General features: G+C 45.4%; 1 protein-coding gene across 19 annotated transcripts in view; it reads right to left on the bottom strand.

The window, feature by feature from the left end:
- Nucleotides 1-26,027, bottom strand: part of LOC146857876 (zinc finger protein Helios-like) — a 186,221-nt gene that overhangs the window by 73,704 nt on the left and 86,490 nt on the right. For 10 of the 19 annotated variants that reach the window (XM_085648580.1, XM_085648567.1, XM_085648568.1 and 7 more), the window contains one exon: nucleotides 6,023-6,211. In XM_085648580.1, coding sequence (XP_085504706.1) covers nucleotides 6,023-6,211 — 189 coding nt within the window. Of the gene's footprint in view, nucleotides 1-5,944; nucleotides 6,212-26,027 lie in introns of all 19 variants that reach the window. The other 9 variants (XM_085648570.1, XM_085648564.1, XM_085648581.1 and 6 more) reach the window with 1 other exon arrangement.

Raw genomic sequence — 26,027 nt, 5'->3', positions numbered from 1 at the left:
CGTGGTCATTATTACTCTGGATGAAAGCTCACTTCATTCAATCACAGATGACCCTTTCTCAGCCCATTTTATAAAACACTTCTAGTTTCGAACAAAGTTTTACAGAATATCCTAAATAGGCCTTTATCTCACTAGATCTACTTCATGTCCAGTTTTAAGTGCAATATTTTCCATGACTGAATTTTAAATTTTGCTATAACATAATTGAATAATTGCATGAAACATCGGGCCCTTGAGTAGAAATGTCACTTCAAGATCTCATTAAGTTTGGTGCACATCTAGACTAATGGGACTTAACAACTTTCTTGTTGCTGTGTAGAGCAGTGGACCCTACCAAGCACTCACAGACATTATACTTTCGGGAGATCAAATAAAAAAATAAAAAGATTGGTCACATCTCTGGTTATAAACAAAAAGTAAATAAATCCCTGCTTTTTCACTAAATGTCACCTTCATTGTACTGTTTGTTACTAGTATTGATGGTAGATTTCTCATTGATATTCCTTTTAATGTGGTTTCCAAGCTATGGTTTCCGTCATGTGCTACGCCTATTGAATCACCATTAGCAAGCCTCCAAGTAGCCTCAGTTGCTTGAGAGATGGACTCGGTGGGTAGAAAAAAAGAGCCTTGGTCATCTTCATGCTGGGATGCATTAATCAGAACGGACTTTTAAGAAGGAATTCACAGGAAAATACATTTAATTTGGTGGTCAGTCCTACAACTTCAAAATTTGAGCTATCTCCACAAAACAAGTATTATCATAACAAAACACAAACTAAAGCTTAAAATAAAGACATAAGGCTCATTAACCAATTCAAATATAACAAATACAAACACTGCAGAACAATTATGCAATTATGATTTCAATAATGCTCTTCCATAGTTTTCAAACTTTGCTTGTCATGCCCAATTAATAAGCTGCTTTTCTTTGTGGTAATTATTGGCACACTGGACAATATGAGGTCAGCTAAGTTAAACCCTAAACCCAACCTCTGCTCAACAAATTGGTGACTTGCTAAAGTATCTGATGGCAATATTACCTGAGCCACTGCAGTTAAACAGACACATAACGAGACAATGCGATCAAGGATTGCATGACACGGTGATAGAGTCAAATCCTAGCTGGTGTTAAATAATCATAGTGTAAACCTGGAAAAGGGTCTGGGTAATAAAGCCAACGGATACCAGTGGTATTCAATGTGCTGAGGGATAAGGTCACTTTTAATCAACATGGTCTCATTTCTATGCGCTGCAGACAGTTTGCGTGATATTTGGTATTATCATCTTCTGTGCTTCATGTGCCTCACTGAAATCAAAGGGATGTGGCTGTTATTACGTGAATTATTGTAGAGGACACAGAAGAGGTGCCCTGGGTGCTTGATAAGCACAGAGAATTCCATAGGACACAAACGTCTTGGCTAATATCCCTTAATACCATTTTGTCTTAATGGACCTGCTATTGTAGGGTTCCTCAATAGCAGGACTACACAGTACATTAAATAAACGAGCTGCCACATTGTCACAATTGAATTACTGTCGCACATCTTCACTGGCTTCCCCATAAGATCTCATTGTTGGGCTACAAAGTCAACAAAACCTGGGAGACAGAATTTGCCTAAAAACGCTTGCAAACATTGCCTCACTGGACCAGTTCGGATTGCACTCCATTGGAACCCCACTGATGCAAAGACTAAATACGAGATTCTCTTCATCCATATTCTCTGGGGGAAAAGGCACTATTTACACTGAGTCGGCCAGAGATTGAACAACATTTAACATGGGTTCTAGGACATCCCATTGCAATCTAACTTCCCCTCTTCATTCCACACCTGTCTGCTATGTCAGGCACAGCATTCTGTGGAAGCCAAATGGCACCAGGCAGCAATTTGTACGATTTCTAAGTAAATAAATGAAGACGTCCGATGCGCTATCAATTAAGCAGTACAAATGTGACTACTCATGCTGTAGCGTGAATTAAGTGTCTCTTCATTATTCTTTACAGAACATGTTCCATGAAAGTCTGCATTCTAAATATTAGTTGTGTCTGTGGGTCTTCTGGCCGGCTGTTTTTCTGTACCAGACTTGTGAAACGCATTAGTTGGCAGAATTTTGCATTCCTAAACAATGCAGTAGAAAGTGCTGATATCTCGTAACTTTTTTGATAAGAATTTAAATAAATGAATCAAACTAATTGTCAGAAGCTCTGCTAAAGTTTTTAAAGGATTTAATATCTGCTTTTCTAGCTCCTCGGGGTAAAATGCTGTGCAGAAGACTCATGTTTCTAGCTGAAGATGTGCTTAAAAACCAAGCATATTTATGGTAAGAATTTCAACCAATTTTGCAGATTGACACAGATAATTTCTAAAAACCTTGCAGCTTCGTAATGATGGTGGTATCTAGGTAAATTACCTACTAGACACAGATGCCAAATAGTAGTGCATCCCCAGAATTAGAAGCAAGGAAATAATGTGTCTCTTCCCAAGTTATGTTGTGCTTTCATCTCATCTCATCATCTTACCTTACCTAACCTTGTCTTTCCATTTTCTATGTTCTTTTAGGTTACCTGATAATATGCTGTGCTTGGATGAGACAGATGTTCCCTACTTGCAGTGGATTTTGGGAGGTGAGGAATTTACTTGGAAGTCTAATGTTTAGCTACGTTTGGCTATAGCACTATTTGGCTCAAAACATTGCATGTAATGTCCTTTCTTTCATTTTTGAAGTAATATTATTTAGCCAATTGGTTTTTTCACCTTCAAGTCGGGTTCTCTTTTATGCATCTTTGTGTCTGTTTTTTTGTGAACAGAAAACTAGACAGGTAGTTTTTCAACTACATTATTTGTGTTTGTTGTATTCTGCTGTGTATTCGAATTGGAATCATCCTGGACTTTCACTGTTGTAAGGACAGCTACCAGTCTGTCTATCACCCTAGTGAGAGCAGCTTCTGCTTGAAGGGATAGGTGTGATAATAAGGTCAACCACCAATTTGATGATTGGAGAGTGATAGCATGACAGTAAGGCCAAGAGGTTTGATTTAAGCCCTTTCTGAAGTGCAAAGGAGTTGGAACAGTTTTGATTTTGTTGCAGATATTGTTCCAGATCTTTGGGTCGTAGCATGGGAAGGCCTATCTTCTCTTTTTATCATTTCTTTATTTTCAGTCTACTGATGTCCTGGCTCTGTCCACCATAAGTAGTTAAATTCTTAGCCAGGTGAGGAAATCTGCCATACGTATTGGTCCTGTATGTGATGCGGTTGGCCTTGAAGAAAATGTGGGCCAATTTAGTTCCATTCGGGCTTGGGTGATACGGACACACTTCCTTAGGCTTTAAATGAGATGTGCTGTAATACATATGAAGTCTTTTCGGGTGGGAGGTGCCATGTGATGTCAGGTAAACCTAAAGCAGGGCAGTATGTGAGAGGAGTAAGATTTCTGACTTTTGACTTTGCACCAGGCCTTTCTTACTGTGCAAGAAATAAGCTATGGACGCACCTGTTTCAGTCTCCTCTGCAAGGAAAGTCAACCTTTCAAGTGAAATACAAAATGTTTTTCAATGGTAACAAACAAGGTTGGCCTCCTATCAAATTCTGCTTTCCCAGCACTGACAATGTCTATCTGATAAAATGTTAGACTAATGGAATAGCTGACCTTCTGAGATCGGGACTGGGATGGGTGCCATCATTCCCTAATTGATCTGTGTTTCGTTTCTGCTGGAAAAGAGTCTGACAAATCCATTAATTCGAGTGTTTAATATTTAAAGGGATGTTGGGAATAGTATTCCCAGCAGCCTTCCTCAAGATGGACCCAGGTTTGATCTATAGAATTGTAGCATTCCTACTCGTAAGAAACTTGACACTGAGAAAAATTAACACATGGTAATTGACATAAAATAAGACCAGTTCAGGTCAAGTCATGCATGAGGGTTACTGATTCTGGTATCCAGTAAATGAGAATTAGTGAAACACTGGATCTTTGGCCATTTTATCTTCCTGCCTCAACTATGCAAGACTGGAAATAACTATGGTGGCAGAAGCAGTGATTTAAGATGCATGAGAAATGTGACTAGTAAGCTCTATATATGGTGTGGACTAGTGTATCTAAGAAGTCTCGCATATGTAACTAATTTCAGTGTCTAATTCATATGACAGAGAAAGTAGTGCTTGACAAATTTATGAATACTCCAAAGTGAAGTCAGAGTAACCAAAACTAGCAGGCACCAAGATATGTGTTTCGTAGTTATAGAAGTATTATCTTGGGCAATAGGTACAAGATAGTTTAAAAGTAAGCAGCAACAACTTGTTTTTTCAAGTAGAATGGAATACTATCTTAATCCCTGTGACACCAATGGTAAATGACAGTATACACCAAGTTGCTTAGGGCACATGCATCAAGCATACATTGTGCAATTCTAAAATAGCGATTTTTACCGAATCACTATTTTGGAATCGCAAAAAGCTATGCATGTAGGAATCAAAAATAATTTGCAATTCCTTAACATTAGCTAATAGCGATTCGGAATTTACAGTATCTCTATTAGCTAATGTGAATCAATTCATTGCTTTGGGGTATAGAGGCCTTAATTTTGCAACCTCCTAACATTATCCCAAAATTGGCTGCATTGAATCAATGTGTAAGATAAATTCAATGTATTTTTCCTGGCTTTCTAAGAGTTTGCAAATGTAGCACTGAAAAGTAAGGTTAAGGTTAGCATCTACTGTAATGCTAAAAAAAAATATCCACTTTATCCCTCGATATAGAAGAAAATAATTTTAAGGATTAGGATATAATGCACTTGTAATAAGGCAGACGAGTCCCATTTGTAATGGAGTACCCTTCCGCCAAACTCTAAGTCAGGTCATAAGACATTGTGGTGTTTCACTCAAGGAAAGAGTCACAGCTAATGTTAGGGCAGTTTTGCCAAATTATTTTGAGATTTTATTGACCTAGCTTGTTTCCAGAGGGTTGGACCCCGTGCCGTCCAATCTGTCTGTGGCATGGTCCAAGCTGTACACTGGCCACTGACTGGAGTAAGGGTAGTGTCTGTTGATAACAAGCACCCCAATTTTAAACATGATCTTCCATATTAGGGGAACCTCTGATGACGATCCAAGGATCTATCAGTGACCCTTGTTGAATGACCCATCACATGCTGCGTAAGATGTCCTCCAATGATCATTCTAAAGTTAGATAGCTCTTAAACACCACCTGTCATCAGAACACCGCCATTTCTTTATCCAGGCGGATCACCTCCAGTGAGCTTGCAGGATTGTGCTTTCACCTGCTGCTCACCCAGGGATTATTCTGATTTAGATATCCTACATCAATTGGGGCCGCTCCCATTGATGCCCCGGGAATAGATACCTTTCAGTGACCATTTAGGAGTTGCATGAAATTTCACTGACTATAAAGTTTCAGACAACTTCTATTAACTAGTGTAGTGAAGGATAACTCTAATTAGGCATACTCTTGTGAGATACCCGGGTGCTATCGCCTTCCTGCATTTCTACAGTCAGCTAAACCTATGAGATTTTCTGGATGAAGATATTTGGGTCTGAGAACATTCCCGTTTACTCGAGAGTGAGAGATTTCCTACTGATCAACCATTCTCTTATTGATTATCCTTGCCTCAGTGTGCAAGACCTCTGGCTTTAGTGTTAGGGCATTCTCCAGACATAGGCTACTAAGGCTTCTCATGTGTGCTCACTCGTGTATTTTTTCTTTGCAAATATAAAAGTATATCATCTGCCTCTGGTTTATTTCCATGACTTTCTTCACTCAGCATCAAACTAATGGCTGCTTCCTTTTTATCTTGAATAGCCTGTCTGACTCACTGCCTTAACTACATTGCCAACACTATAAGAAATGCAGATGACAAGAGAACAGTATCAGGTAATATTAACACCAGATTCTAAAGGCAGTCAGAGGTTCTGCTTGCGGCTGCTTACCAGTGTGGCTCCGTTTATGAACCATAAGCACATTGGGGCCAATGCAAACCATGCCACAGACGTCACATTTCAGTTTACCATTCGGAAGCCGGATTCCTCCTTCCAGAGACAGCTCCTGGCCGTCTCTGCCTTCGGCCAAGCCGTTGCTCTCCGAGAGGTGCTCTTCGGGGCTGCTGCCCTCGTCGTGATTCTGGATCCCGCCATCATGGCTCAGCGGCTTCCTGTCCAGCTCCTCGTCACTTTGGATTTCCAGTTTCACAGAATTTGCTGTATAAGTAGAAAAAATGTACACAACTTTACTGTTACCTGTTGTTTTGCAATTATTGACATGTCATTTGCATCAGAATCGTGATTTCCATCATAGGCACACTGTATCCTAAGGCAATGAGCACATATTACTCAGGTCAGAAACAATGATTAAAATTGTGCTAACAGCATAGACATTGCTACATTAAAGCACATCACAAAGGCACCATATAACCTGGGGTATGTTTCGGGTTCCTGTGTGAGGTGCGGGGTGTGTTTGTCCATATATTTTTTAGCTCACACCTTTTTACATGATTCACATGTCATTCTGATGTGAACAGGTAAGAGAGTAAAAGCCAGGACTGATAGAACATTTCACCCTGATATGGGACTAGTCAAGAGCTCTATGAGCAAAGGGCTGCCGGTGCAAAATAGCGCTATGGGAGAAAGGTAACAGATGTACACATTGCCAAACACCCTGTCATCCACCATAAGACATGCATTTAAACTGTACTATTTGGCATGCACCTTAGATGCCTGTCACGTTAATGTAGACTCAGACACAGGTAGAGATTCCTGTAAAACAACCATGCTTGGGTTGTAAAGTCACCCTGTGCAGCAATTCCAGTAACAGGCAGTTGTAGCATGGGCAGCACTTTTACCAGTGAAGATACAAAACACTTGAATAGTGTTTCAGTTACTTTATAGCAGGCTCCGCATGATAGGCTTAGCCATCCTTTTTCACTGTGCTTCTGGTCCTTACTATGTGCACAAGAAAGCAGACATGCTGCGGGATTTTTCACACATCACCTACCCAAACCCTTCCTCTGCTCGTATCTCCTTGTAGTATTGGGATGAGGGGAAAGCAAGGGAGTTATTAATTGAATGAGCACAGTGAATGCCACGCGCCATAACTTTACAATGATTTTATCCAGTTACAGCTTGTTTGTGAACTCTCAGTTTCTTTGCATGGTACCCACTCTATGCTATGATGTTGAGATAAGGTGGAAAAGGGATCAATGAAATGGTGGAGTGATGTAATAGCTGTCATTTGTGTTAGAAATTGGGAAAAAGAGGCCTTTGGATTGGCATGTTGCACCTTTTAACTAAACTCCATTCAACTGTAATTCATTTGTGGGAATTACACAGACTGAATAGAAATACTGTTCAGTAATGCAATACATTATGCTTAAATGCTTAATATGGTTAGCTATCATAGTGTGCCGAAGAGATACTTCAGGTATCTCCATAATGGTGTGTTTATTACCTCTAGCACCAAAAATATGAATATATTTTTACCACACATTGAGTTTTGCAAAGTTCAAAAGGGCTTCAGCAGGGCCTATGTGTATTGCACATACCGTGAGGTTTTAAGTCCTGTCGGAAACCTGACTCCTGGGGCTTACAGATATGCAGGGTCTACGGTCGCTGTTCTAGCTTTTCTTCTATCTAGCAGTGGAAGGCAGGGTTCTGTATATCTCTCTTGTCACACTCTGGACTGCCCCCTTGCCGGTTCATTGCTTCGGGCATGCGCAGATGGACTTCAGGAATCACTGCCAGTATCCCCAGTTCTGCTTGGATGCCAATCCTATTAATCCAGCCAGTTAACAACTCCACCTACAACTGGGTTCTGGGCGCTCCTGTAAGTCCCCGCAATGTGCATGGAAGGAGTGGCCATGGCCCAGCAGGGAATTTCGCGGTGGGCTAAGGAGATGCTTGAAGTGAAGGATGAGCTGAGCAATCCTCAGCCCATCCAGTCCTTTACAAATGCCCTGAAGGAAGATCGCGCAGATTTTCTTAAAGACATACAAATGATTTGCTGCTATGGTAAAGTAATGCTGCCGAATACTGTACATCGCCTTGAAACTCTGGAATATTTGATAAGTCTTTCTTCACAACTCCATGTGAAATATATGACAATGTTTGGTAATAAAGCAAACACAAGTAGATGATGGATTGAGTGCTGAAACTTTTCAAACACTCACCCCCAGTCACAGATCTGGGTTGAATCCATCATCATTCTTTAGCTCACTTTACCACCCCAGTTCAGACACAGCTATATGCAAATCAGTCTTAACCTTGTGCCTCATGGGAACAGTCCAGCCTGAACTGCCAAGCCATGTCTTCCCTGGACCGGAAACAAGCATCCTGGGACCGGTTTCAAGCTAACAGCCCTCTTCTGCCAGGCTAGCTTGAATCCAGTGGCAAAGTGAGTAAGGGACCCACGTCTGGGCATACCCTGTCAACTTAGGTCGAACAAAGCAAACACAAGGAGATGATGGACGGAGTGCTGAAACGTTTCAAACACTCACCCCCAATCACAGATCTGGGTTGAATCCATCATCATTCTTTAGCTCACTTTGCCACCGCAGTTCAGACACAGCTATATGCAAATCAGTCTTGACCCAGTGCCTCATGGGAACAGTCCAGCCTGAACTGCCAAGCCATGTCAAGACTGATTTGCATATGGCTGGGTCCAAACTGGAATGGCATCGTAAGCAAAAAAACGATGGATTTAGGCCCAGATCTTTGTACTGGGGTGAATGTATGACATTGTTTTGCATTCTGTCCATCAATTGTTGTTTTTGCATTTGTCACCCCGAGTGGGTCGGGTATGCCCAGACGTGGGTCCTGTGCTCTCCATGCCACTGGAGTCAAGCTATCCTGGCTGAAGAGGGTTGAAAGCCCGAAACCGGTCCTATGGTGCTTTTTTCCAGTCCAGGGAGGACCTGGCCTGGCAGTTCGGGCTGGACTGGTCCCATTGGGCACAGGGTCAAGACTGATTTGCATATGGCTAGGTTCAAACTGGAATGGCATGGAGAGCAAAGAAACAATGGATTTAGGCCCAGATCTTTGTACTGGGGTCTATGTATGACATTGTTCTGCATTCTGTCCATCAATTGTTGTTGCAAATGTTTGGTAATATACAGGAACATTTGCTGTAAAATTAAACAAAAGCAAGGTTGCTAAGTACACTTTTCATGGGTGTTCTGATCTGCTGGTGGTTAGGTTCTGATCTCAAGTTTGATTATAGTTACACAAAGTTGTGGCATTTTTCTCATTCAACTTTCACATATTACTCAGAAACGCGAGAATTACTGTTAGTAGGTTGTGAAGTATTCTGCACGTAGACTTGAATATTAAAATTGGGACGGTCCCAGCCTTGTTAGGTTGCTTCAAGAATAAAGAGGCAACATTATTTCATGGTGAGAGGAAAACTGTTGTAAAATTGCCTCACGAGAAAAGGAAACACAGATTTTCAGCTTCAACTAACACGTGTGTGGAATCATTAGTACTTGTGAGAAAATATTCCGAATTTGAGCGAAAACTTTGCAGTGATGTAGCTAGCAGAAAATTGTGACTGCAACAAGACCTTGCAAACCTCGAGTTTAGTGCATTCCACAGCCTGAGAACGTGCACCCCGAGGGAACTGCATCAGCATAAAATATATATACATATATATATTGAGTTTGTATTAAAACAATTTATAGGGCTTCTTCTGTTCCCTGTGTAGCCCTGGCTCATGAACGAGCATTTACGTTCAACTTCATATTAGTTAGGGATATACGACATTACAAGCTTTTCACACATAGACGTCAAGTAATTCTCACAAATAGTGTGATTATTTACAATCTAGTGTCGTCTTGAGGATTTTGTGGGCCCTGGGCAAGACATATTTCAGAGGTCCCTGTAAACAACAAATTTAAATTGTGTTACTCATCTCTTGCTAATTCACATCTGCATAATGCTAAACAATACTAAATTAAAAGTTAAACTTTAACAGGGTCTCATTAAAAAGAGTTGAAATTTGTCTTGCCTAGGACCTTAAAAATCCTTAAGATGACACAGGGTAGAGAGAGAGAGAGACAATGATAGCAGAAGGCAGAGGGGGGCAGCTGTTTAAATAGAGAACTTGCACAAATAAAGTGAACATTCAGTTGCCCGTGGAGGACCTTGGACGGTGGGGGCCATGGGCAACTGCCCACATTGCCCATGCTTTAAAACGTCTCTGTTACAACCTGTAGTTCCGGAAGCTTTGTGCATCTGAATTTTCATGATATAATTGGGACTTTGCTCTTAACTTTAATTAAAATGCACATCCCTTTTCAGCACTATTACACTCAAAGAAATATTACCAATCTTCTAGTGAAACGCCCTTGGACGTAAATGCTTTTGGCCAAAATGTGGGATAGAAGCAAGACTGTGTTCAAATAATCAAAACTTTGCACATCCCTAAAGCCAATGTCACATTCTTCTGCATCTCTCAACTGTTTCAGGCTGCTTTTTGCAGCCTCTCTTTCTTTTTTTAGGAGATAAGCATGAAAGGTAAACATCAGGGTCCAGATTGAAAAAGAATTCACACATGGCAATGCTCCAAGACTCCTTGCTGCGCTGCTTGAAAGGGAGAGTGCAGAGATGCGCCAGATCTATCAAGATATGGTGCATTCCTGTCCTCTGCCTGCGCTGGTGCACATGCTGCAACCTGGCATCAACGTGGACACCTTTGTGCTATGGAGCAAGAGGGCCTTTATTACAGGCAGGATTGTTTTTGTGCAGGAAGGGACACCTTCTGGCATAAATAAGATACTTAGAGGAATTTTCCTCTTTCTAAGTGTGCTGCAGAACGCAGAACTCTTTGAAAGAGGAAACAACGAGGAGAAATAAAGATATTTTTCCATGTTGCGCCTCTAATGGGAAGGCATACAATTCTGATGCATTCTGAGGTCTACCAGTGTTTGTAAACATGGGAATGCTTCTGAATACATGGGTTTTTGTGTGGTAAAACCAACGCTCCATACCTGTAACGCCCCCACCATGTAGATTAATGCAGGAGAGTGACTTGCACTGCCTCGCATCGCTCCAGATTTATCCTTTCAGGGTCATGCAATGGGGTAAATCTCATTCTAGGTTGGCCATGCAAGGGGATGCAGGGTGACACAAAACCTTAATAAATCTGGGCTGAGGTTTTTAACTTGAGGCACTGAGCCAAGAGGCTAAGTGTCCTGGTCTGCCTTCTTGGCTCCAGGGAATGCTGCTGGACTACAAGTGAAGATGTCTGCTGCAGACACAGAGGACCAGATTTTTTTTTTTTTGAAATATTTTTATTGGGTTTATCAACAAAAACATAAAACAAACACCACTCGTTTAGTGCAAGGCATGGCATACAGGGGTTACAAGGTACCGGAGCAATGACAGTACAGGTGTCACAGAGAGAAATAAACAGCCCAATGACAACACACCATCGCTCCCTTCCCCGCCCATCTCCAGCAGTGGAGCCATTAATCCTGGTCACTGAGGTCCGAGTCCACTGCATCCGGTGGGGGCTCACAGATATTTCCCCTGTATACATTCCATCCACCCCAGACCTGGGACCATTTCTTGGGGCACCCTCTATGGACATACACAGTTTTTTCGGTCACCATTACAAGGTCCATATCTCGGATCCACTGCGTCAGGGTAGGCCCCAGCCCCGATCCCCATTTCTGGGCTATATTACGCTTTGCAAGCATGAGTCCCAAAGTCACCCAAAGCTGGGTCACCTTCTTGTGGTCCGTCTGTTCCCAGACATTAAGGAGGCACAGCCGAGGTTCCGGCAGCGTGGGAATTTTTGTTACCTGGGAGAGAATACGCAACACCCCTTTCCAATAAGTCGCCACGACAGGGCACTCCCAGAGGGTATGCAGGAAGGTCCCCTCGTGGCCACAGTTCCTGAGACACAGCGGGGACTCCACCCGGTGGAGTCTGAATAGGAGGGTGCGGGTGTAGTATGTGCGGTGCAAAATTTTGAGTTGGACCAGTCTGAGCTTGGAAGATATGCCCACCTCCCTGGGGGATGAGAGCGCGGAATTCCAGTCCGTCTCATCAAATTCTCCAAGTTCTGCCTCCCACTTCCCCTTGAGGGCGGAAAAAGGGTCGGGGCGGTTATTTAGTATCTTCCGGTACGTTAGGGACGTCGCCCTCTGGAGCAGATGCTCCATGAGGAGCCGGTCCTCCAAGGGCGATGACTCAGGAAGCCGAGTCCCACGTGGTATCGCCGCCTGAAGAGCGTGTTGAACTTGTAAATATCGGAAGTGCCCGGTGTCCGCCAGGTCGTAGTCCGCTTGCAGTTGGGCAAAAGTGATCACCTCTCCCTTGCGCCAGAGGTCTCCCACCCTGGAGATACCAATAAGATCCCACTGGTGGAACCCCTTGGTAGTGCGAAGTACCCCGAGCTGCCTGGTGTCCCAAAGCGGCGTTGCCTGGGTAATCTTTCCAGCCCATCCCATCGCCCGTTGCGCCGCGTGCCATATCCGGAGGGTATGGGCTGCGGGCCCCGCCGGAACGCGACCCCTTTTTGGGTTGTAAAGGGCTCCCATAACCCCTCCGGGGCCAAGTAGTTGTCGGTCCATACGGTATGCGGGGTCATCCCCCGGCACATGGAGCCACTGGTTAATAACCATGAGGTGCGACGCCCAGTAATAGGTCTTTATATCGGGGAGGGCTATACCTCCATCATACCAGCCACTGGTAAGCTTATGGAGGGCAATGCGAGGCGACTTGTCCTCCCAGAGGAGACGAGTGATCTCAGCGTTGATCGCCGTGAAGTAAGAGGGTGCAATGGGGAAGGGGGTATTTTGCAACGCATAGAGGAATCTCGGGAGGGCGAGCATCTTAAAGAGCGAAGCCCGCCCAAGCAATGTCAGCGGCAATGTGCGCCAGTGTTTAACGTCGGTGCGAAGCCGTTGGAGGGGCCTCATTAGATTTTCCGCGACAAATTTGTCCCGGTCGGCCGTGACGTACATGCCAAGATATTTGAACCCGTCGTTAGCTAGTAGAATGTTACAGCCTGACGGAAGCCGCGGTGGGGAGCCTCGGAGCATATATAAGATGGATTTCTCCCAGTTTATTTCGTATCCGGACCTACTACCATATGATTCACATATGTTGAGGAGACAGGCGATAGAGCGCGCCGGCGAGGCGAGATAGAGGAGCACATCGTCCGCATAGAGGGATATGCGATCCTCCCAGTCCAACGTCCACCTAAGGCCACGGATCATCGGATCCTGTCGCACCCACGCCGCCAATGGCTCGAGAGCCATAGCAAATAGGAGCGGGGAGAGGGGGCAACCCTGCCTAGTCCCTCGACCCAGCGGAAAGGCGTCAGAGACGCGGCCATTGACCACCACCTGTGCAAGTGGCTTAGTGTAAAGCAGCTGGATCCACGCGCAAATCCTGGGGCCAAGCCCCATATGGCGGAGGACGGCAAAGAGGAAAGGCCACTCCACTCTGTCAAACGCCATTCGCGCATCTAACGACAGTATGGCCGCATCTTCCTCGATCGAGGAGCGGCCGGCAATGATGCCTTGGAGACGCCGCAGATTCAAAGCGGTGTTCCGGTGGGGCATAAATCCCGACTGGTCCGGGTGTATTAGGGTCGAAAGGTAGGGCTGCAGCCGCGTTGCTATCACCTTGGCCAGGATCTTCGCCTCGGCGTTAAGCAGCGAGATCGGGCGATAAGAGGAGCACTCGTGGGACGGCTTGTTGGGTTTAGGGATCACCACTATTGTAGCCATCCTCTGATCACGGGGGAGCATCCCCGTCGATAGACCGTCCCCATACATGGCTAATAGGTGAGGGACCACAAGAGCGGAATTTTGCTTGTAGTATTCGATTGGGATTCCGTTGGGCCCCATTGCCTTACCACTGCGGAGGGCCAAAATCGCCAGCGTGATCTCCTCCGCCGTCAGATCAGCCTCCAGGGCCTCAGCCCCCGAAGCGGCCAGCCGAGGCATTGCGATGTCCCTGAGGAAGAGCTCATTGTCTGCCACGGTGGCCGAGGCCTCCGGGGTATAGATGCGTTGATAATGGGCCGCGAAGGCCCCGGCTATGCGCTGGGGCTCCGAGGTAAAGTCTCCTTCGGCCAGGCGAATCCGCGCCACCCACCGCGACGCACGGTCCCCCTTCTCCAGCCACGCCAGGAGTTTGCCAGCCTTATCACCGAGTTCATAGATGGTGTGCTGGGTGGCTACTTGTCGAGCTCGGGCCCCCTCCCAAAGATGGGACCTATATTCTTGCTGCGCCATATTAAGGGTGTGCGCCGAATCTCCGTCCCCCCGCAGTGTATGGGATGCTTCCGCCTCCACTATCGCCCGCTCCAGCTCCAGTACAGCGAGCCGCTGGGTCTTAGTGTGGTCCGTAATGATGGAGATGGCCTGGCCACGGAGGACGGTTTTAAAGGCCTCCCAGAGGGTTGCTGCGCTCTCGACAGACTCAGCATTCTCGGTAAAATAGTTCTTGGTCGCCTTTTTGAGGGTCTTAGCAATTTTAGGGATTTTAAGATATCCGGGGCGGATCGGGAACAATGTGCGCCTTCCTGGGTCACCGGACGCAAACGTGATGACCACCGGCGAGTGATCCGAGATGCCCCTGGGTAGGTGCGACACCTCCGTCACCCCTTTGTACCCGGCCGGTGAGGTGAAGATGTAGTCGATACGGGAGAGGGTGTGGTGTACCCCGGAGAGGAAGGTGTATTGTCTCTCATCCGGCCAGTATGCCCTCCATGTGTCTACTAAGCCAAGCGCGGTAGCAAAGTCTGCGAGCGTGGAGGCGTCGGCCCCAAGAGTCCTGTGTGCAGACCTGTCCAGTGCAGGGTCCATGGCTGCATTGAAGTCTCCGCCCATGATGAGCTCCCCAGGCGGGAGCGCCCAAAGGAATTCGCCCAGTGCCCTGAGGGAGACTTGGTGTAGTGTCGGGGGGATGTAGACAGAAACCAGATTATAAACCCTCCCCTCCCATTGACAAGTGACTGCCGCGAAGCGGCCATAGTCGTCCCTACGGGAATCAAGAAGAATCAGGGGGACACGCTTGTTCACCAGTATGCCCACCCCCCGGGACCCTGTCGTAAACTCTGAATGTGTTGCCATCTTAAACCCCCACCTATCCAGGGCTTTGGTGGACGTACCCACTAGGTGTGTTTCTTGCAAGAGCGCCACCCCGGGCCCCTTGCGCTTGAGATATTGAAGCACTAGCCCCCTCTTAATCTTGTCTCCCAGGCCGTTAACGTTCCAGGAGAGGACCGCAAAGGAAGGAGAACGCTGCTGAGCAGGGGCGTATGGCAGTGAGTCAGAGGCCGCTCGAGGCAATCTATGTGACGTCGTCTCCAGGGGAGGGTGTGTTAGTCGCGTCCTGCCCTGTGCCACCCCTGTGCACCTGTACCTGCCCAATCTGCCGTATGTACCCCTGAGTGGTTGGTGAACCTAAAACAAAACAAAAATCAACATTTAAACGAACTCCCCATCTCCCCACCCCCCTCCCTGCCTCCCTGCCCAGCGGATTTACAACTACCCGCCACCCCAACACAGCAGAGTGCTTAGTTCCCATAAACTTGGTACGTGCGTACGGGGGAAAGCCGCTCAGCACACAGCCGCCACTCCCCATACCGTAAGTTTGTCCCCTCAAGCAGCAGACTGTCAGATGAGAGAAAAGGAAAAAGGGGGATCCGGGGTCATCCGCTCCTTGTAGGTTCAAGGCCCCAGGGGCCGACAGCCACTGCAAGGTCCCAGGTCGCCAAGCGTCCAATAGTTCAGTCACATCACAGCACCCTGCCTCAGGGCACTTCGTCACCCGCGCCCGAGTCCTCAACGTTCAGGGTTTGGTGAGAGTCGGGAAGGCCGCCCGGGGCGCGCTCTCCCCTGCCCCTCGCTCTTGCTGGACGCCACCCCTCGAGCCATTCCGAGGCCTCCGCCGGCGATGTGAAGAACCATGTGCGCCCCTCCGCCTCCACTCGCAGCTTTGCAGGGTACAACATTGAATACTTTAGCTCTCGAGAGCGGAGGTCTGCCTTAACTGCCATGAAGTCCTTACGTTGCCGCACTACTGTAGCGGTGTAGTCCGGATAGAGGGTGACCTTAGCGTTGTCCACCCGCAGTGGTGGGGCGGCACGCGCCGCCTGGAGGATCGCATCCCGGTCTCGGAAGTTGAAAATGCGGGCCAGGATCGGGCGCGGGGGGGCCCCAGGCTTAGGCCTCCCACCCGGCACCCGGTGCGCCCTCTCGACCGAGAAGAACTTGGAGAGCCCGCGGGGCTGCAGCTGTTCGGTGATCAGTTTTTCCACAAAGAGGTCTAAGGCAGGGCCGCGTTCACTCTCAGGCACACCCACGACCCGCACGTTGTTGCGCCGAGACCGGCCCTCCTGGTCGTCCAACTTGGCCAGCAGCTGCTTTTGCACCAGTTCAAGGGCTTGTATGCGCTTGTGGTGGTCTGCCGTGCCCCGCGTGAGGGTCTCCGTGGTGGCCTCGACCTCAGTCAGTCTGGAGTTGATTTTGGCGACATCCGCCCGGAGGAGCGCAACATCTGTGGAGATAGTGCCGATTGAGGCCTGCATCTGTGTCAGCGTGGCCATGACGTCCGCCAGCGTGTACTCCGCAGGCCCGTCCGGGGGGGACCGTTTCTGATCCTGACAGAACGCGTACTTTTCAAGCTTCGCCTGTGCCCCACTGCGGTGGCCCTTCCCCCCCATGGTGCCAGGCCGTCTCCGCGACCACTCCCGGCCGGTGCAGGCACAGGGCTACCGCAGGAGCGGCCGACCCACGTGCAGGGCAGGCCCAAGGGCGGCGCCGCCCGACCACGAGTGCCGCAGCGGGCCGAGATATCTCCAGGTCGTCCCCATCCGAGGTGCCCCAGCGCCGGCAAGCCACAGGCAAAGCGACGATCACCACAGCAAAAGGTCAGAGTATGGCCGCAGGCACTGGGGCGATGCACTGTATCCAGGACTAAACGTGCTGGCCGGCAGTCTGCGTGAGGGCACCACCCGGGTCAGGCGCTCACAGTCCCCTCAGAAGGCCGCAGTCCAGCCCCGCGTAGGTCAATCCCAAAGTCCGATCTCCACTAACCTCCCTGTGGCCGGCGAGTCCACCTCTGCTCCTCCTCAATGCTGGATGCCTCGAGGCGCGGGCCGCTGCCCAGGTCCCTCTAGGCACGGAGATGGACGGGCGGCGGGACCAGGGTTATCACTCAAGGAGGCGCTGCAGGTGGCTCAGCTCACACGATCGATCCGCGGGGCCAGATCGTTCCGCGGGGCCAGATCAGCACCAGTCTTCGCCCCGGCGCGAGTCCGCCGAGGGCCCTCGAGTCCTGCCACAGGTCGCTCCGGGGACCGGCCCGTCCCAACAGAGCCCGGCCGCACGCAAGGCGACGCAGCCACGCCCCCTGTCTACCAGGCCCCGGGGATGCTAGGCCCAGCAACGCGCCAGAGGCCTCGCCTCACAGCTCCGGAACGGGGGGGCCACCAAGAGTCGAAAGGCCAGATCTGGGACGTCGAGGCCCCCGGACCCAAAAGCTGTCGTCCCAAGATGATTTTTGCCTGAGGGGGTGTCGGATAAATACAGGATAGTAGGCCGGTGCGGAGGAGCTCCGGGCTCAGGCGGCCATGTTCGTCGCGAGCCAAGCTCCGCCCCCAGAGGACCAGATTTTTAATCTTGTTTTTTTTCTACTTGACCATATTTTCCACCTTGTGCCTCAGTTCCTCTGAAAAGATTAGGATCAGTTGCTCTGAGAGGGAAAAGATTGCATCCTCAGCATACGTAGCAACCAGGACACCAGTATTCCATTCTATTGACGAGCGACTGTGAATCCAGGCTCACATGGCCACTGCCAAAGCCACTTTTAGAAGCTGCTGTCAGGGCTTGTTGTGTGTAGGTCTCCCTGCGGGAGTGAGCGCTGAGCTGCAAGCCACAGGGGACCTGCCAGGTGGGAGCAGGGAAGTCTGCTACAGAAGGGAATATGCACAAGCTTGGTGCCAGCCTACATACACCCTGCTCTTGAAATGATTTGGAGTTCACTGAACCAACCATCTGCAGATGGTAGAGTGCAGCCCAGGGTACTGTGCATTGCCTTAAACACATTACGGTGTTTTATATAGTGCTTAATAGAACAGTTATCATTTCTAAGCTTTACCAATCACAGGTGTTAATTTTTCTGTATTAAATGCAACTCAAGTTACTGGCTTTGGAAATCATTATTATCAATTTTAATGGTACTTACTGTAATGGTTTAAGAAAGAAGACAAGCTGAGCAGGTTTTGTCAGTACCCGTACTCATAACTAGCAGGTCACACCAGATCCCAGCATTGAAAATTATCTAAATTTGCCTACTTGCCTGTATGTCAACCCAGGTGCCATGCGGCTGTTTGACCAGCACAGTTCTGGTAAATAGATACCTCAGCCTGACACCTTCCCACTAAATCTGAAATACAGTACAGTGTATGGACCTGATTCCAGGTTGCGTGGAATAGGGTGAGGTATTTACCACACATAGTAAATTTACTGCCTGTGGTAAATACCTCATATTCTGAGTTTTCAAATTGAAATGGGGAATAACACAGAGAATCAGTATTTAAAACACTGCCAAATTGCAAACATTTTGCCTATCTTCTGGGCCTTATCCAACAATCAATTTCAGCAAGTTTCGGCCTGCCAGAACCTAGCAAGGGAAAATTCTGAGGGAGTAACAATTTTCATACAACTTAGTAGCCCAACTCCTGGAGAAACTCATGTTTGCACAGGTATCAGAATTTAGCCATGAACTTGTAATCAGGTCCTGTGTTTTAGCCTAATCCCCGGAGCCTATGTTTTAACCTGACCCCCAGTCGACCTGAATGTACTATAGAGCTATGGAAACTGTGTCAGAGTGACAACAAATCCTGCTGAAGGTACCCAGGTCTGCATGATAGTCTGGCCACTTCTATGAATACACAACATAGGCCTGAGCAGCTGAATATAAATGTTCAAAACAGCTCACTGGAGATTAAATGCTAGGTTAAACCACTCCTATACATACACAAGATGGCCCAGTAGAGATGTAAGTCTAACCCATGCTGTCAAGGTAAATATGATCCAAGACTTTCTGTTATCCTGTCCCCCATAGTAGCAATGTACTATTGAGCCCAATGTAGTGTTTGTGTAAACCTGGCCCATAATTTATGCATGTAAAATAGAACTCAGTTCAGCCTGTATGTTTGCCTGACCTCCATCCTATGAGTGCACAGTGCAATCTGTATGCCAGCTTGTCCTCAATCCAATGAGTGTACAACACATCCCAGGGAAGGTCTGTATGTCAGGATGACCATCTTACAAGGAATGTAAAATACAGACCAACGCAGAATGCATGTCAGCTTCATCTCAATCTTATGAATGTATAGGACATTGAATTAAAGAAACCTTAGAAATTCACTGAAAAAACATATGTTACAGCAAAACAAAACATATGTTACAGAGATGTTATAGTTAAATTAAGATTTTACACACCCTAAATCATAGAAATTAAGCAGTTATAGTTAACTCAAGTAACTATAACTTGTGCCCTAAGGTAACTATAAATCACGACCCCGCCATGCACACTTTTGTCAGAAAATGTTGCAGCAATATTATCAATGATGTCATAGGAGATGTCATGAGCAATGTAATATGTGGGGTAATTAGCCGTGCATAACAAGGGCGTGAGTTATAGCTACCTTCGGGCATGAGTTATAGTTTTTAATGCTACTTTATAGACTGCTCTATCATCCCCATGGGGTCAGGTTACCTCTATCCTGACCCCTTATATCCTATTTACACTTTATTTCCCAGCCCCTGTGTCCTGATTGATAAAATGTTGGCGGCAACTTTTCTCTCAGGTTGCGGCTAGCCAATCATGACACTACTGTTGACAAGTGGATCTGCAGTGGATTTGTGTCTCTAGATATACAACAACCCTTTTTCTTTAATAGCTCTAAAACTACTGAACACATTTACACCAAATTACATAAAGCATTCTTTCTGGACCAAGATTTAGCTTCTACCAAATTTGATGTAATCCCATTCAGAGGTTCATGCTGTAGTCGGGTCTAAAATCCCTATGGAAAATTGAAAGGGGAAAATATGTTTTGGGACCCCCTCTTTTCGCTGAATCACCCCGACAGTGTCTAAAGTGACTTGCACACTAGTTTTGGAAATTTTGTGAAGATTCTTCAAACGACACCAATGTTATTACCAAAACAAAAAATTATTTTCGCAAGGAAAATAGCTAGGTCCTAACTATAGCTACCTACTGGTGACTGCCAGTAGGTAATATATATATCTTGCAACTACGGATTCTTTTGTAATAAAAAAACAAAACCACAGCACCCCAATGCTGGATTGCAGTCACAGTATTGTTTCCTTATATGGAAGAGACAATGTATTCCTTAATATGGAAAAGACATTATGTTTAGGACTGTAAAACTCTTTGCCACTTCCCTAAGTTTTCCTGTTCAGGCTCCAGTCTTCAGCTATCTTAATTTACAAGAGCAAAAGACAGCAGTTCAGTCATACTTTTATTTCCATTAAAGTACAGGAAAAAGAACAACCAATACTCCCAGGATATCGGCAGCCCTTTTTTATTTCCACAAATCACATCAAATGTAAATAAAAGAAGGGCTGTTGCTCATATTCCTAGACTTTGTGCATGCTACTCCCCGGCACTGACAGGAATATTATATCACTGGAAGTCGGGGGTGGTGGGCCTCCTGTAGTAGTGGTGCTGCAGCTGAAATTGAGACATGATAAAAAAAAAGTCAGGACAGTAAGCCCTTTCTCCCTGTCATACAGCCCCTCTTATTTCAGCCTCCCAATTTAAAATTGTCAGGATATTACAAACAGGTCACAGCAGTACATATGCCAGCTTGACTACTGGCTTATGAATCTGCAATACAACCAGGGCATAGCGGGCAGAGGGAAGAGCTGTGGTGCAGCGGCCAGGGTGGCTGACTTCGGAACACAGGAGCTCACGGTGCGACCCCCAGCGGCAGGTTAGTCCAGCACCTTGTGACTCTGGGCAATAGCTTGCTTAATCTTCCCGACAGCCCCCAGCGCTGGGACACCTCTTCAGCGGTAGATGTGCACTTTACAAATGCTGGTATTTCATTTATTTCTCTGGTGGGCCGCCAGGTTGTTTGGCCCTTGGTGGACCGTTTATGTTACAGGGGGCCAGCAGTATCAGCCCCCTGTAACACATTTTTGTAGATAAACTCATAACAAGACACGTTATGATTTAGAAAATTATATCATTTTGGCATTTTGCTAATTACTAACATCATATATTGTTTATAGTTCAATTTTCTTTTCTTTTTAGAATCCTTGCTTGGTATCAGCAGTGCCCCCATTACACATCGTTGATGAGTTCAATCATTTAATTAAGAGACAGAATGAAGTTTTGTTTGAAGAATGTATGCAATGTATGTAGAATACATTTGTATTATAGCTCACAAATGTGACTGGCCCACTGCACTGCCAAAAGCAGATTGCCTCATCCTACAAAGAGACCAGGTCACAGTAGTGCACTCCTAAAATTACAACTATCAGTGTACAAGGGAAAGACAGGATTGAGTTGGCTCGTCACACTTCCTCCCAAATCATAAGAATAATTAACAAGGGGTGATGTTCTGGAAAGCAATATAGTTTATGGAGCTACAAGTGTCCCAATAATGATTACCCCATTAGGTCCAAGGAAATTTCCTAGCATAATGCACAATCACTTAACCGTCAAGGTGGTATGCTTCATCGTCGAGTCGTGCTCCATGTTGAGTGGGGTGTTCAATACCCAAAGAGCTTCATTTGGAACTCTCTACTGGACATCTTTTTTGTTTTAATTTTCAGTGACCAGAAAGACCAATTAAATATAACACATAAGAAAGTGGTAGGAGTAAGGATTTTTTAAATTGGGTGATACAGCCGAAATTATCTATGCATAACCTATTCACTATTCACTTACTATTTAAAATTGGTTGAATCCAAGGTAAGATAACAAAAGGAGAGTGGAGGACTAGCAGGACCTATTCATCCCATAATTTCAAAATAATTCATTTTTGGTCGACATGTTCCTTGTCTTATAGCCCAACCGGGTCTTTGGTGTTCATCAGGAAATTTATAGAAAAAATCCCTAATCTAAACTAAGTAAGCCGTTTAGGTGAACGTATAGATGCAACTCGGGGACAGCAGCGAAATACATGCAGGCAAATGCGTGAATGGAAGCACACAATGGAACTTACAGTAGTTTTTTTTTGTAGGACCTAATGTATAATCAAATGAAACTCCAATGGTTTATAGAACTGTCTCACAGTTGTCAGCAGAAGGCACCTGTCAGCAAAAACCATACCCCTGACAGGACTGCCCTTATCTGAACGAGTCAATGTGTTTGATAACTTGTGATAAACTTTCTGCAATTTTCAGCAAAATAAGCACACAAAAAATATGGATTTCTTGACCATCTGAATTTAGTTTTCCCACTGAAATGTCCTCAACCAATCAATGCTGCTTTCCGCAAACAGGGAATATATCTATTAAAGGTTTAAGGAAACTTCAGTAAGAATCAAGTCAAAATATCATTGCTTTAGTGAAAATATTAACATTTCACTATATCTAGAGCCACCCAGCTTGTTTACAAAAAAACCCATCACCCGAGCACAAAGACATTAGCATGCATTGGCAAAGCCAATAGGATTTACCTATTGGCCATGCCAATACCTTTAGGCAATGCTTTAGAACTTCCCTGATGCTGTGCAGCATGGCTAAATAAGAAGAAAAAGCCTATCATGTGCCTACAAAATAGTGCAGCCACTTTTTTATTTTTTACTTTTTATTTGGCAATCCAACTTGGATTAGTAATTAAAAAGATAAAACACATACAAAAGTGGCTCGAGGGGAAAGCTATAAGGGTGGGAGGGTATGGAAACCACACAGGGCTGGTGGGGTCTGAAGTAATGCAGGGAGGCAGAAGCAAACCAGAGGAAGGGGAGAAAACCGGGGAAAGAGAGAGCAACCTTGAGCAGGGAGGGCAGCGAGAAAAGCAAATAAGAGAGCAATGTGCAGCTGGGAAGGAAGAGAAACACAGAGAGAAGAATGCAGCATGAGGGGAGCACATGAGGGCGAGAGCATCACCGGGGGGCATAGATGAGCTATGTGGGTGAGAGAAGGCAGTAGGAAGAAGGGAAGATAAGCACACTAGGGAGAGAGCTGAAAAACACATATACTATTGTGGACTGTTTAAACAAAAATAAAAAATTACTGCCTGAAAAAGAGAGAAGTGTAAGAACACAATGTTTCAGGGAGGGAAGAAAACAGGAAGGAGAAGGATAGCCCACACAGGCATATGAATAGGAAGCAAGCAAATGAGAGTGACAATGAAACCAACCAACGGTATGCAATGCATGGGCTCTAAATTCACAGCTAACTAACAATATGTCTTGCAACAGACACCATATGAGCTGTCTAGTAGGCGAGACCTAAAAATCACAAACCAGGGGATGCAGTGTATAGCTCAGCTTTAGCAATGAATTAGGTATGGGCTCAGAATATTGTGGATAGAATATTGTTATACCTTATATATCCAAAAACGAGCCAAAATATCTATGACAAAAATATCGAATGGTATGTATGCATAGATTTTCTACACCTAACATATATGTAACTTTATGGTATCTTCAAGGTATGTGAAGTTAAGAAAAGCAAATTTATACTTCCCTATATGCACTTACCTTTCGAAATTTGGCCGTCAATATTTGGCTACGATATTAAAGAATCATAATGTTCCATACTCAATATGCTAGTCCACAACCAATTAATTGTGATAAGTTTCCTTCCTTTTTTAATTTCTAGCACGTTTTTTCTTTTTTACAAATGAGTGCAGGAGAAACTACTGTTTTGCTATTGGAATCCTAAACTGCAAATTGGAAACAATTCTGGAATGTAACTTTTTTTTACCGGTGCCTAATTATAGGTGTCCTCATAGTTATCAGTAAAATCACGTGGAGCAATGTGATATCTAATAGACCAGCAGCGGCCGGGGCAGGTAAGCACAGTAGGGCGGGGTGCTGAGGGCGCGGGGATTTGACAGATGACGGAATAGGAGGTACTTATTTAATTTGCCCTATTCTATCATCTGTCGACATCCCCCTGCCCTAACCCACTGCGCTTACCTGCACCGGCCGCTGCTGTAATTGACCCCTGCTCACATAACAGTTGTGGTATTAGGTATTTACCGATTAGAAATCATAGTCACCAATCAGGGCTGGGGCTTGCTCTTGTCAAAGGTGTCTCTTTCTGGTTGTTGGAAATTGTATATTTTGCTACCCACTGCTTGGTTTTTTCCCCTCATAATTTCATCATTTTTAAACAATAATACATTAAACCCCCTGCTAGGTCAGTGTGTAAGGTTTCTCGTGGCAAACACGTGTCTCACTGCTGAGGACACTGTTGGGGGTTGACTATTATTTCTTTGCTGCAGAATCAGATGTGCAGTCCACTAGCAGCTGTGAGTCAAGCATCTATTGAACTGTGGGAACTAATCCATTTTGTTGAAATGTATATACTTGAAAAATGTCACAGAGTGATTTTGAAAATTAGTCATGTCCTTGCTCAGACTATAAACATATACTGGTATCCTGGTTGCTTTCATATCCCTCAAACGCAATGACACTATCTATTGAGGCCATGACCAAGCACAAACCTACCTGAAACTCCAAGAAGATTGAGCTGAGAGCAGATATTATCACCACCAACATGAGATCCTACTTACCATAGAGCCAGAACTTGTGTAGAAAGAGGAACAGGCTTTCACGAATTGCAAAAGGTTTATCATCCATTTCTGTAGTAAAAACATTTGGGTGCTTTGCTCCAGAACATTCTAAGCAAAGGTTTCTATCATGAATTTCTGTTTAATTGAGAAATGGAGGATGGGTGCCATAACCTACTGTTCTTAGTCTATGGCAACATCCCCTTCAAATAATCAGGCAAACCTATCTCACCAATATGGTTTCCTTTCTCTGTACTGTCATCAGTCACAAGCAACCACTGCATTTATACAGAATTAACATTTTCATCTTCTTAACCACATCAAGACCATGAAAGTCCATTCTGCATTTGAAATAATAATTTTTGATTGAATATCCCTTCCAAGAAACAAATCATGTATAAACCTCATGTTAACCAATTCAATGCTCCTCCACCATTAATAAAGGCACGGAATAATACCCCACAGGATGTCACTTCTTCAATTAGATGGGCTATTCCAGTTTTTTTAAACAAATTCTTTCTGAAACAAGGAATGTGGCTATGGTCCATGGAAAACATATCTGCAGAATAAATGCACATTATATGCATGTTGTTGGAAATGGCCCTTTCTGCCAAGTTACCCCAAACTTTTTGTCTTCCTCCTCCTCTTTTTTCTGGCCTCTTATTGTAGGCCTTAGGACTCTGAGCAGTTTACCACTGCAGATCAGTGCTACAGTGCATGTGCCTTCTTCCATAAATATGGTATAATTGGTTTACTTGGCATATTTTATTTAACGGTAAGTCCTTCCTAATTGGTATACCATATACCCAGGGCCTGTAAATGATATGCTACTTGTGGGCTTGCAACTTTGATTGTGACAACCACACAGGTAGCCATGTAAACATGTCTCAGGCCTGCCACTGCAGGGACTGTGAGTGCAGTTTACTGCCACTTTGACTTGGTAGTGAAAGTCCTTTATCAATCCTTAAAATGTATTACACATGACATTCCTAAGGTAAGCCCTAGGTAGCCCATAGGGCAGGCTGCTGTGTAAGTAAAAGATAGGACATGTACTTTTAGGTTTTCTATGTCCTGGTAGTGAAAAACACCTAAATTCGTTTTTCGCTACTGTGAGGCATATTCCTCTAATAGGCTAACATTGGGAATTCCTTAATGCACTTTTAAGCTATAATTCCTGATTAGAAAGGAGGAGCTTTCCCATGTTTTATATCTTTGGAATAAAATTTACAAATTCTCTTTACTGGCAAAGTTAGATTTGCCATCACTATTTTAG

This window comes from Triturus cristatus, chromosome 3_2 (genome assembly GCF_964204655.1).
Source record: "Triturus cristatus chromosome 3_2, aTriCri1.1, whole genome shotgun sequence".
NCBI classification, from domain to species: Eukaryota; Metazoa; Chordata; class Amphibia; order Caudata; family Salamandridae; genus Triturus; species Triturus cristatus.
This window is presented reverse-complemented; position numbering and strand designations above follow the sequence as displayed.